A 13,463-nucleotide genomic window follows, 5' to 3' on the forward strand; every position below is an offset into this window, starting at 1 on the left:
CTTTCCACAAACATCAATGTGTATTGTTGCCAGTTGCCACTGTGGGTTTCCAGGAACGTCCCCCAGAGCTGCAGTGTTGCAGTTGCTATTGCTCAGTCATCACAGTTTGGTCGTCAAAGTGTCTCTTGTGCTCTCACTTGACCATTTTTCCTATCTAACCATCAACTTCAGGTTACCATGATAACAGTTACCATGGTAACAGATAATCCATGTTATTCACCTCAACTGTCAGAGGCTGATGACTGTATACTGTAAAGTCATCTCCTTATCAGGGGTCTCATTAGACCTCAATACTATCTTTCTTTCTGTCATGGAAAATGATAAAAGCCTGGTTTACTGGTGGGTTTGGCTCACATCCTCAGCACTCTTCATGTGAAGAGGTCCTTGTATGCTGGTGGCTGACCTTGGGAGTGCCTGCGGAGGGAGGCCTCATGAAGAGAAGCTTTGATTAGAGGCGATTAGTGCCCTCAAGCAGTGGCGCTTGTCAGTTTGACATTCACAAAGAGTACAGACACACTGACTACCTTGGAGTTTCATGGCTCCGAGGGTTTAACTGTGCAGCAACTTGTTTCCTAATTACAGGGTGTCCATGCTGACCTCTGTCCATTGTCTCAAGTGTCTGCAAGGGGTAGACTTGGACTACAGAGCAATGGAGGAAGTTTGCCTGGTCTAATGAAAAGTCTCACTTACCTCAATACATGAAGAAGAAGAAGAAGACTGGGGGAGGCACTGTGATGCTCTGGAAAATGTCCTGCTGGGAAACCTAGGTTCTTTAAATTATGTGGATGTTCCTCTGACATGTAACACCAACCTAAACAAGTCTAATCCATGAAGGCTCCACAAGTTTTAGAACTTAAAGACCTACTGCTAACGTCTTGGTCCACATACTCCAGCTCAGCTTTGAAGGTCTGGGCTTCCAGGGTCAGGGCTGTTTTTGTGGCAAAAATGGACCTGTAGAAAATTGGGCAATAATAGCCAATCACTTGTAAAAAATGTAGATCAGTAATGTAATTGGGCTGAACCAGAGCCTGAAAGAACTGATTGGCTCCAGGTCAGTTTGTGGTTATTCAATTAACTGCACATTTCCTTGTCAGTACTGTACAAGACTTGTCTTATATTGGGACTCAGATCTATGTTAATTAGTGGTTTAACATATTATCACTTTGATGGAGCCTTTTAGCCTTTTGTACATTGTTGTTTGAAATTACAGCCCAAAATGAAACTGACTTCAGCAACAGGTATAGGTTGTTATAGACTAGCTGGTGAACCACAAGGAGTACTCTCAATAACATATTAAAAATGTTTTCTCAGGAATTGGTGGATTATTATTTTATTTATTTATGTATTTATTTTTTTGGATGTGCAGATAGGAAACTGGAAAAGAAAAAGAAAACTGAAAGAAAGCTGAATAAATCTCCTTCTGCACTTTGCCTCCAGAGTTTGTGCCAGTGGATTCTCAGTGTGAAGAAGAACTACAGGAAGAATGTGGCCTATCACAATTGGAGACATGCCTTCAACACAGCTCAATGCATGTTTGCTCTGCTCAAGTCAGGACGCTTACAGGTTAGTGCAGCCATCTTCAGTTAGGCTGATGAGCTGACAACTGACTTTTATGATTTTGGCTCAAATTTTAAAAGAGATGTTTTTGGTCAGCATCTTTTCAGGTTTGGTTTTAGAAGGATTCGGGCAACTCTTTGCAAATCATTCTGTCTATTGTGGACATGACTGTCCTGTTGAAGATGGCAGGGGCTTGTTGAGCAGACAGGAGAACAGCATTATTTGGAAGTTAGATAGTGTCACACACGTAGCAAAGCTCAGAATACACAGGTTATGTGTATAGTGAGAGAGACAGCGAGAGGCTGGCTACTGGAGCAGATAGTTAGCAGTACACTTCAATTCATTTCCATTCACAGTCGGGAAAGAGAGCAAGAAAGTGAAGGGAAGACACTTTCAGCACAGCGAAGATAAAACATTAGCAGATATGGTGTAAAAGCTGCTTTACAATATGCACATATGGCTTCGTGGTCCACTCCAAGAGGCATGCCTAACCGAGCGCCCACACTGCCAATGAGCTACAACAGCACTGTGTGTACATGGCCATGAGGCCTTTGTCTAGTTTTATCATCGCAACAGATTGTCATATGAAAACCAGCTGCTGTGTGTATTTTTTTCGCATTTGTTCTATCCTCGTCTTGTTCTCCCCTCTCTTCATCCACACATCCATCTCCTGGCAGAATTACTTGAGTGATGTGGAAGTCCTGGCTCTGATGATTGCAACTCTATGCCATGATCTAGACCACAGAGGAGTCAACAACTCCTACATACAGAGGTAGAGCAGCAGAGTATGAGTCATATATATGTCCCAAGTATGTATTTTACATTATATATGTGCGTGTGGGAGCAAACTCTATCTGCACTGTATGTTTCTTACTTACTGTGTGTGGTGTTCAGGAGTGACCATCCACTGGCCCAGCTCTACTGCCACTCCACCATGGAACACCACCATTTCGACCAGTGTCTCATGATCCTCAACAGCTCTGTAAGTGGATCCACCCACTAAATCATACACATTCCTGGAAACCAAACCCTTGACCTTCTTATTGTGGGGCAACAGCGCTAACCACTCTGCCACCATGCTGCCCTATGTTTACATAAAATGCTCCTATTTGCCCCTATAGATGAGCTCAGGGTCAATGAGGTTTATCGGCATTATCAGACAGTTAAAAAACTCCTGATTTACACTTGTCCCACATTACTTTTCACCAATCTTACCTGTACATCACAATTTAATTAATTTAGCAGGTTTCTACTTGTAAACTGTAGGAAATTGTTTGTTTTTGGCCAAAATGTTATCGTTCCAAACCCGACTGTTTTTCATTTGAACTGGTTTATTTATAATCATAGCTTTTTTATTTAAATTGTAGTTTTTTGTTTCATACATCTTATTCTCAAAATGCATGTTGAACAAGCCCCACAACCCAACCCCAGATAAGAAGATGAAGATGGATGGATGGATGTTGAACAATAGTGACAAAGCAATTGTTTCCTCTCCAGGGAAACCAGATCCTGAGCAGTCTCTCCCTGGATGAGTACAAGACCACTCTGAAGATGATCGAGAGGGCTATTCTTGCCACTGACCTTGCCCTGTACATGAAGTAGGTACCAAATGTCATGCCCAGATGTAAATGTGGCTGGAGAGGGATAAAGTGAAGGATAGAACAAGAAAGGTCATTTTAAGCTGAGCAAAGGAAGGGGGTCACCATCATATGTGTTCATTAAGGTGATTAAAATTCTAATTTACATCTGTAGTCTCAGGGTGTCCATGGCTGGATGGATCAGGACTGGTTGGTGGCAAAAGGTGGCCATACACAATATTAGCCAGGTGGTTATAAAGTTATGTCTGATCAGTGTAGTGGTCAGACTGATAGGCTGGACTGAAAGAACACACATTATGGAGGATGAACCAAGTCATTTGTCCTCTTTAACCAAATATCTGAGTGTAATGTAAAAATCTCAAACCTCAGATAATTGTTTCTCTTCCTCTTCATTGGCAATGTTGAATTTGTTTCTAAAGATGCAGTTGGATTTTTTTTCCCCTTGGGGTAGTACAACAAGGTGTAATATGCAAAACAGTGTGGAACAGTAAGAGTCAGAAATATGTAGAAACATTAAGAGAATGGGAATGTTATATACTTTTTGTCGCTCCCTCTGTCAGCTAATCATTTGTCAAGTAATTTTCTGAATCAAGTTCAGTCATTTCAGAACTTATTTCAGTCCTCTATCAGTCTAGACAGTGGGAGGCTGAGAAGGTAAACAGATTATGTATGAGGATAATTGCTGTGTCACTGTATGTGTTTGTGCTATCAGAAGGCGAGGGGAGTTTTTTGAGCTCACCAAGAACAACCAGTTTGTTTGGGAGGATGAACATCACAGAGACTTACTGAGGTCAGTGCAAATGCCTTAAAACTTCAATCTGCCTTGTGGATTACAAAACTGCCAACGTAGCCATAGTACAGAGGCTTTTATTTTGAGAGATAGCTCATATTATTGCAATGTGAATGCATTCACTGCCATGCATTTATGTGAAATAAATATGATATACTAGAAGTTACGTTTAACAATGTACAGTTTAAGGAGGAGTTATATTTGCCTAGAAATTGTTCCAAGAACCAGTTTCAGATATTTTCAATAGCACTATAATGAAAACAGTGACTTTATGCTACTCAAAAAATGACAATATGTAATAATAATATAAAAACTTGAATGTGCATTATAAGATTTATATAAGTAAGAAGGAGCTTTATATGTAGAACACTCTTAATGTATTAATTACTAGATTTAGATGTAGCACATTCTATACAACTAATTCATTTTTTATTTTGTCAATTTGTAACAATAGATCGTGATATATATATAAAAAACTTTTGATGAATGCCAAAGAATGGAGGACATTTTAAACATTTTATTGAAACAAAGTAAAAACAACAACAAAAAATATGCGTACATTTTCTGGATAGAGTCCAAAAAAAAAAAAAAATAGAATTTAAGGTTGTCGTATCTGCTAAAGAGAGTCAAAGGGCATCAAAGAGAGCCACTAAAAGTAGCAACGCTGCAAATAACAAGGCCACACTAGCTGTTAGTCCCATCGGATGGTATGTAAATATCAATGTGTCTCTCCCTTAAGGTCAATGCTGATGACTGCATGTGACATCTCAGCCATCACCAAGCCTTGGCCAGTGCAGAAGAGGGTATAGAAAGTCTAATTTATCCATAATATATTCTCTCTTTCTCACTCTCTCCCTGTGTTCCTTTTCCAGCAAAGTTTTTATTTTCTTCTCGTACATGTTGCTCTAATGTATAATTTTCTTTCTGTTTTACCTTCTAGTTTCAGTCTTTTTCTTTTCTTTGGTCTTGTCTGAGACATTAAATATGAAACATCATAATGAACAATAAGGGAATCAGCAGTCTGAAGTATAATGTATTTATTGGGTTTTGCCACATTTTCATCTCACTGTCACTGGGACTTTTATTGTCACATCAGTTGTCCACTACACTCATCTTACTGTAAATCACTTGACACCCACAGAACAAATGAAATTACAATGTATGGTAACAAAGGTTTTTGAAAGTGACAAAAAAACCTTGACATTTTTATAATGTAAATTAAATTTGATTGAATGTATTAATTGTATAGCTCTTGCAATGGCTGCATGAATTTTAATGAGGTCAGGGCTCATTGATGCTTGTGGGGAGGGAAGGCTGAATGTATGAATGATGTAAACCTGTGTGTTGCTTACATGGGGAAGGCATGACACCAAGATGCATAATTGGGATGAAGACAGTCTTAGTCTTGGTGGAGATGGTATGATCCTTTGGACTTTGTCCTACTGGGAAAGCTTCAGTCTTTCATATATATGGAAGTTACTTTGGCCCATAGCACCAATCTAAACCTGCTTCAGACCAAATCCAGCCATTCATGGAAACAGTATTCTCTAATGGCAGTGGACTCTTTCAGCAGGATGATGCTCACTGTCATTTTTTAACAGCAACTGCTCAGGATTGATATGAGTAACAACAACCAGCACAAGTTGTTGACTTCGCTCCGAATTCAGCAGATCTCAGCCCAGTCCAGTATCTGTAGGAGGAGATAAACCAACAAGTCTAATCCATGGAGTCTCCATCTCACAACTTCTGGGACTTGAAGGATCTGCTGCTAACATCTTGGTCCAGATACTGCAGCTCATATATAGAGATCTGGAGGAATCCAGGGTCAGAAAAAAAACTATATACACAATATCAGTCAGATCAGTGTGTGATGGTGAGCTCAGGTACCACTCCTTGGACTAACCCAGATGACAGAGGCATAGGGGATAGGGCAGGCACACTAGCTGAAGTTAAAAAATTGTGTCATTTGCGCAAGCCCTCATTTGTTTCATTGTTTTTACCCACAATAGAGTTAGGCCCCGTCATCTCCCTGGTGACCTTCATGAGTCTGAACCTTGTTAGGAGCCACAAGCACAATGAAGAGAGCTTCAACCAAGCCTCTTGTACATGTGCATGTGTGTGGTAGCATGTGTTGGCAAGTGAGTGCTAATTACAAAGAGCAGCTGTGTCCCTGTCCTTGCATGACACCTTGGAACGCACTCGAGGCAGCAAACATGCAAACACATGCAACACATATAACGTATATGTCAGTATTGTGATTCACAAGTATTTTACAGTATTTTATTTTACTATATTTACAGTGTTATATGCTTTTTAGGAACTGATATGAAGGAACACCGGCCACTGTATCTCTTAACCCTATCAGATTTTTTATTGCTAATATTCTGAGTTTATAAACACCATAATTTAGTGCCACAGGCTTCAGCACAGAAATCGTGCAAATCTTTGCAAATCAAAAAATTGTCAATGACGGAGAATTCTCGGTTAACACAACCCCTTATACACACAAAAAAAAATAGATACGCAAACACACAGCTCATGAACACTGACTATGGCCATGAGTTTGAATGATTTCTTCTCCGACTCTGACAAGTCAATGTACTCATCCCTGAGTCCTCTCATATGAGAGCAGCCAATCAACTGTTACTACTGGCATTTCTTTTAGACTGTATAAAACACACAGAGACAGCTATAGAGACACACTTATACACATATACAGACACACAAACACACACACACAAAAACACAAACAGGCATGCACACAAGAGACAAACAACTTTTCAAACTACGAGTGTTAAAATGAGTAGTCTGAATCACTTTTTCGTCAAAGCCAGAGGGGAGCTGGTCGTTCTCTTGAGTGAGAGAAACATGAAAAAATAACAAAAGAATAACATTATGCAAATTCATTGATTGATTGACTTTCCTTACTGAGGAGCTGGCAACACTGATTATTAAACGTCTGTCCCAAATATATGGGCTTGGAGGGCCCTACTGAACATACTAGTACGTTCAGCAGACTCATTTGTTCCCTCATCCTGTGCATATTCGCCTTCATCCAGGTCTTATCTTGCAAACAACTGAATCGAACACAATCAGTTTTCCAAACCGAAATGTGAACGGGGTGACTTTTGTACTCATCTGGGCAACAGGCCCCATGGCACTTCAAAATTTCCCTGGAATTTTGTAGTATTAATGTTTACATTTCAAACACAGACCTCCACGTATGTAGTTGTTGTTGGTTTTGGCAGTGTTTGGACATTTAGGTGGGCCGTTACTTTGGCTTTAGAGGTCCATGGTCTGATACATTTCTGGCACTGATCTCTGTAGCCTGACAGTAGCAAGCTGACTTATAACAACAAACAAGTCACACACACTAATTCACCTAATGTGTCTTTGTGTGAAGAGACACAGAAAGCTCCCAGATCCAGGAAGGCCTGCTGAAGGCCTCCAGCTCCACCTAAAGAGTCACTTGTTAAGATTGTCTCAACAAAGTTACCATATCTTATGAAAGAAGTAGAAAATAGAGTTATACACTAATAGCTCAAACTTGTGCAACTAGTTTGGCATTGTAGTCTAACTCTCTGTCTTCACTTCATCTTGATTGAACTGGTTTTAAATGGCCATTGAGCCAAACAGGGCCTGACATGGCATAAATGTCGGCAAGCACCTTCCAACATCAACAGGGACACTGAGTCGCTGTTGCTCTTGCTTTGCCATGTGGACATTTCTTATACTGACATGAGTGTAAGTAAATAAAGCCAAAGTTACTTAGTCTCACCAGTTGCATTTGCTTCATGCATATAGTATTGGTTTTCCTCAGATATAACAAGCTCTCTATCTCTGGCTGAGTCCCCCTGCAGCTCCATCGTACTGAGCTTTGATTAGACTCAATCAGTGAGCTGCAGATGGCTTCAACACACATACAGACACACAGTGATGCTGATTGGAGCCAGAGGCTGCAGTCACATCTCATTTTCCTCTATTCTCACAAGGAGGCCATTACCTTGTGTGACTTCCACTCCTTTGTCAGACCTCCTTTCCAACCCTCTTACTTCTCTCTGGCTTGTTCTTAATGCTTCACATACCGTATTTTCCGCACTATAAGGCGCACCTAAGAGCCTTCAATTTTTTAAAAAGCTGACCATGCGCCTTATATATGGATCAATATTGATATTGATCCATATATATATCTGCCAGTGGATCGTAAATGCCTGGGCTGATATATCAGTCTCAACTGTGGTCCGAGCTTTCAGGAAGGCAGGAATTGTCACTGAACTGCCAGACAACAACAGCGACACTGACTCGATTAATGACGACTTTGATGAGACGGAGCCGGGCGTGTTGGATGCAGCATTCGCCCAGCTGTTCAATTCGGACACTGAAGAAGAAGAATTCGAGGGATTGGTAGATGAGGAATGAACTGATAAAGTGAGCTTTACGTGTTTCTTTTGTGTGTTTACAGTTGAACAAGGTTGGTCATATTGTGAATATGGACATTAACGCATAACGTAACGTAACGTAACGTAATCCCAGCCTCTACTGTAGCGCCTTATAATGCGGTGCGCCTTATAGTGCAGAAAATACGGTAATTCATTTCTACTTTTATCATTAGTTTTTTTTCTCGTGATATACTCCGTGTTGATGTTTTTGCTTTGTTCTTCAGTTTTAGTCTGGCAGTAGGAGAAAGTTTTTTATCCATGGTATGATAACTGCAACTTTATGTTGTAGGCAGATATGTGAGATAAATTCAAATCAATAGCACCACAATTTGATTTCCCTCAGTTTTGATTCATGGTCAATTACTTTGGTACTTATTGGCATTTCTGTATTGAGCAATTCAATATGTGATTATCCTCCAAGAAAGGGCAACCTTCTATGAAGTCACCCGCTAGTTTTTGAACTGGCATTTTGAAACATTGAGTTTCTTGGTCATTGCTGTCTTGATTTCCTTAAACCAGAAGAAACAATATTAGTGGTAGTACAGTATGCCAAGTCTACAAGTGTGCTTAATTCATCCCCTGCTAAATGGGACCATCATTGAGAAATGAACATCATATTGGATTTAGGAATTGAAACTAGAGACTGATGGTGATGTAAGCAATCAACTGGTAACAGTTTTGATACTTTTTCGCCATTGATCAGATCACACAACAAAAGCTGTGTTTTCCTTTGTGCAAGAAACTATCATTGTCAAGTACTTTTAGTCGTAAAATATAATTAGAACTAATTGTGTTAATGTCTTTTTGGTTGAAGTAATCTTTTACTTCATCAACCGAAAAAAAAAAAAAATATCACTGAATATTAAATTAACAGATCTATTGAAAAGACTGCTAATCATCCTTTTGTTTCTCTATGACGCAGATTGCAGAGCTGGTGGCTACTGAGTTCTTTGAACAGGGGGATAAGGAGAGGCAGGAGCTTAACATTGAGCCTATCGTAAGTACTGGTGTATCCCAGGGGACTGTTAAGGTTCCTCTTGTTCTTAATCTTCTTAAGGTCCAACCTAGTGCTGAAATCGGTAGGTGTGTCCTATTATCCACAGTTGTGGATAGCAAAGAACTTTTTTATAATTTTTGCTATGCAAATGCAGAGTCCTTGCAATGCAATGTTTCATGCAGTAGAGGATAAATCAAAATGACTGAGCAACTTAATTGATCATTTAACAACTGTTAATTGCAGGCTGACTGAGACTGTGAGTGTCCAAATCACTGTTCCTACTCCTTGATGCAACCTACCATGACAATTTAAAGGCTTGTCAAAGGAACTGAACTGAGCAGAAAATGTTTTCATGTTGATTGAGTTCATATGTGATTTTTACATCCTTTTCTTTTAGGACCTGATGAATCGAGACAAAAGAGATAAGATCCCCAGCATGCAGGTGTCGTTCATTGACGCCATCTGCACTCAGTTATATGAGGTAACTGTAATTCCAATTTAACTTTTGTTACTATTCCCTTCCGTCTGAAAGCAATAGACATTAATAAATTGTTGGAAATGGCATTTTGCTAAAAGCCTATGGTTTACCGTTTACTGGAAAGACACTCATTATGAAACAATGAATGAATCTTGCGTAAAATCCAGAGCTCATCATTCTTCCCTTTGTTTTTGTCACAGACCTTGGCTGGCATATCAGAGTATTGCTCCCCACTGCTGGAAGGATGTCAGAGAAACCGTCAGAATTGGAAGCACTTGGCAGAGGAATGTGAGAAGGAACTGGTCAATGGCTTGGTGTGATCCCAAAGCAACGCCGGCTTTAACTAACGCAAATCCCCCGGCTTCTCCCTAGGCAACCTGGTGTCACACATTTTCATGAAATTAGCACGACATACATGAGACGAAAGAAAGAAGTAATGTGGTAATAAAACCACTGCATTTGGTTTGATAAGAGGACAGATATTGTTTTCTTCTACATAGCCTATTTTAGAGCAGGTTCTGCCCAAAATCTCTTCTACAAAATTGTTCTAACAATTAGTAACTTGAAAGAAATACTTCTAGTTTCTATCAAACATTTTTGTAGGTTGGCTCTTTTGTAAGTTGGTTTGTAATAATTACGTCATACGTCATGGGAATAGCAGCAATGACAAGAAGCAAGACAAAGGCAATGCCAACAGTCAGGCTATACCTTGAGCAGATCATTATAGAAGGCTGGATCTGACCTGCTCTGTACTCTATCATGTTTGTGTGGTACATTCTGTAAACTGCACAGTAGCTATGCCCCCTAACTAATCCCCTGCTTTCTGGTCTATTTTTCTCCAAATGTAACTATCATTGTAAAACGTAACACTGAATTGTATTGAAAAAGACTTGAAAAGGAGCTTGAGACCATGAGAAAATCATAAATGGATATAAAGCCAATTTATATCCATTTTCCGATTAGGGCTCCTCAGCATTGGCTTCATGTTAAGACTGAGATTCTACAACTGTGATGCTCACTAAAGTGTGCAACATAGACAATATTCACCTGACAGTACTAACATGACCATTGTAGTGTGTGCAGTGTTCGCATAGTCTTCATCTTATCGTGTTGTCTTAGAATGCAGACTGTACTTTAGCACAAAATGAAAGTTTATTACTGAAGCTTGAAATGTCTTCTATGAACCAGGTAGACTGTTAGCTTGTCTACAATCCATCTGATCACCTGCTCATAGCTTGCACTTGTTGTCATCTCTTCTCAGACCTCCCAGAGTTGTACTCTGGGCACATGACTAAAACTGCAGACATAAGACCACAAATTTAACGTCCCACAATATGAAGCATTAAACAAATTACATTGGCTCAGTGAAGCTGTCACAGGAAAAACAGGTGAGAGTGTTATACATGGATTCAGACAGTTATGCTAATTTCATGAAACTTTGTGGGACTTGTCTTCCTGTTGTCACCATTCTTCTATAGCTGTCACTCACCAGAGATGGAGCCTAATAAGAGGCAGCACTAAGCTATATTTATTACCATAGCTATTTTTATTTTTATTTTTGCACAGAGTGGCTTTCATCTTGAAGTCTCACCCACTATCTCTATTGCTATCTCTCAGAGGAAGTGACCATTAGGACATAGATCCACTGTAGTGGGCTACAGATATCCTGCGTACTACATACTTTACATAGTTTCAACATAATCTGAAATGCTTGGTAAATATGTATGTTCAGTTCCACACAACACAAGTGTTTGAGTATTTTGTAATCTTTTATCACTCATTGTCTTAACTATTGCATATTTATTTTTGTTTAATATATTTATTAGAATTTATATATAATGAAGTTATCTTAGTGTCAAGAGCACACCATTCTTTGTATAGGAAATGCAGTTTTTCATAATTGAACATCCCATCACTGCTTTTTGGAATGATGTTTCCTAGGAACAACTCTTTCAGATGACATGTGGAAATGTACTGTGTTGTGTTATTGAGCCTTTTTTTTGTGAAAAAGTAAGATAGCAAAAGATACAGGTCCTTTTGCAATCTCAAAGGGACCATGACCTAAATTCCTCCACTGCCTTTTTGTGATAAAATAGGACCAAATTCACAGATCAAAGAAGAAAGAAATGTATCTGATCTCTTTGCACCCATTAATGCCTTTCCTTTGTAAAAGGCTCCTTTTACATCCTGTTTTTATAACTGAACGATGGACCAACAATTGCATTGAATCTAGCCTGAGCAGACTTTGTGAACTTTCAACCAGCAATACAGTGTAACTGAACATTTCAGTCTAGTGCTACCACAGAAAGCCTGTTTACAAAAGATCTGACATGCTGGTTGACAAAAACACATTGTGATTTAGAATTACAAAGGGCCTTTTAACAGTCCCTAAACAAGACAGATTAAACTGGGCGCCAAGAGAAAGAAGCCAACACACTCATCTTTTTATTATTACTGAAAAACCTAATTTAAGAGGGGAGTCAGGTAGAAGGTTCTCTTCATCCGTCCATTATCTATATAAATTATCTAATGGGGGCAAGAGACCATAGCAGTGGAGTTTTCCTGGACAGGTCACTATTGTTATAGAAATGACCAAATATTCTCACACACTGACAATGGGCAATTTAAAGTCACCAGTTAAACCCAGCGTTCATGTCTTTGGACAAGATCTGCATTCTGAATAATGGCCAGGAATTTCTCTGGATACTGTCCCCTCAAGTACCTTCATCAGTCTACAATTTATCTTTGACAATATACATCAACTATTGTTCAGCTGTCGTTTCAAAGGAAACATGGGTGAAGCTAAATCTGAGCAGCTCCACCCTTCATCCACTTGATGCCCAATGAAGTATTGAAGCTCAACTGTGAGCAAGTTTCCCTTAAAACTCCCACCAAAACTTTCCAGAAACAAAAGAATCTAGAAAGGGCTTCCAGAGGATAACTGTCCAAGACCACAGCTGATTCCTGGACAATGTTGGCCAACAACACATCATTTCATCCTCTGCTGTCTAATATATAAATATTTTGCAATTTCCAAAAAGGGATTGCAGGTTTATGATGCAGATGTAGGTTTTTCACTCACAGATCCACATTCAAGTCCCATCATTCAGAACACTTTACAACACAACCAACGTGGATTTTATTAACAGTCACAAACAGGCTGGCCAGGTCTCAACTGAAGCACTTTTGTAGGCGCAAATGCTGACGCTCATTTGTATCCGTGGTTGTTTCGTATTAAAAGTAAAAATCACTTTCCAGGAGTGTTGTGTGTGTGCCTGATGCATAAATGTGCTAACGTACCCATTGATTATTCACTGCTTCAAAGAAATTTGGTCTTTTTAAACTTTGTTTTGTTGCATATATGAAGAAGGTATTTCACCAGAGGGAAGGGATGTTTATTTTGTTTTTAGGATGAGAGATTTGTGGGTGTCTGCTGTAGGGGTGAAAATGTAAAATGCAGAGATGGTAGCGTTGTGAAGGTGTTTCATTCTGCAGCTGTTGACACCAGTGAATACTGTGAACCAAGTAAAATGGTTTGTCCCATTAAAGAGAAATGCAAATTTTCCGTGTTTTGCTTTCTACAGTGTGAAAAACTACACACTTA

The 13,463-nt window shown here is 39.4% G+C and overlaps 1 protein-coding gene across 7 annotated transcripts in view; it reads left to right on the plus strand.

Annotated features, from left to right (window-relative positions):
* pde5ab (phosphodiesterase 5A, cGMP-specific, b) overlaps nt 1-13,119 on the plus strand; it is a 75,861-nt gene extending 62,742 nt beyond the window's left edge. For 6 of the 7 annotated variants that reach the window (XM_029526139.1, XM_029526136.1, XM_029526138.1 and 3 more), the window contains 9 exons: nt 1,438-1,563; nt 2,235-2,329; nt 2,452-2,539; nt 3,055-3,155; nt 3,868-3,945; nt 4,685-4,748; nt 9,307-9,381; nt 9,779-9,862; nt 10,060-13,119. In XM_029526139.1, the coding sequence (XP_029381999.1) occupies nt 1,438-1,563; nt 2,235-2,329; nt 2,452-2,539; nt 3,055-3,155; nt 3,868-3,945; nt 4,685-4,748; nt 9,307-9,381; nt 9,779-9,862; nt 10,060-10,179 (831 nt within the window). In that variant the 3' untranslated portion in view covers nt 10,180-13,119. The remainder of the gene's footprint in view (nt 1-1,437; nt 1,564-2,234; nt 2,330-2,451; nt 2,540-3,054; nt 3,156-3,867; nt 3,946-4,684; nt 4,749-9,306; nt 9,382-9,778; nt 9,863-10,059) is intronic. The other variant, XM_029526137.1, reaches the window with a different exon arrangement.
* Nucleotides 13,120-13,463: the final 344 nt, after the last annotated feature.

Source organism: Echeneis naucrates, chromosome 18 (genome assembly GCF_900963305.1).
Source record: "Echeneis naucrates chromosome 18, fEcheNa1.1, whole genome shotgun sequence".
Taxonomy (NCBI): domain Eukaryota; kingdom Metazoa; phylum Chordata; class Actinopteri; order Carangiformes; family Echeneidae; genus Echeneis; species Echeneis naucrates.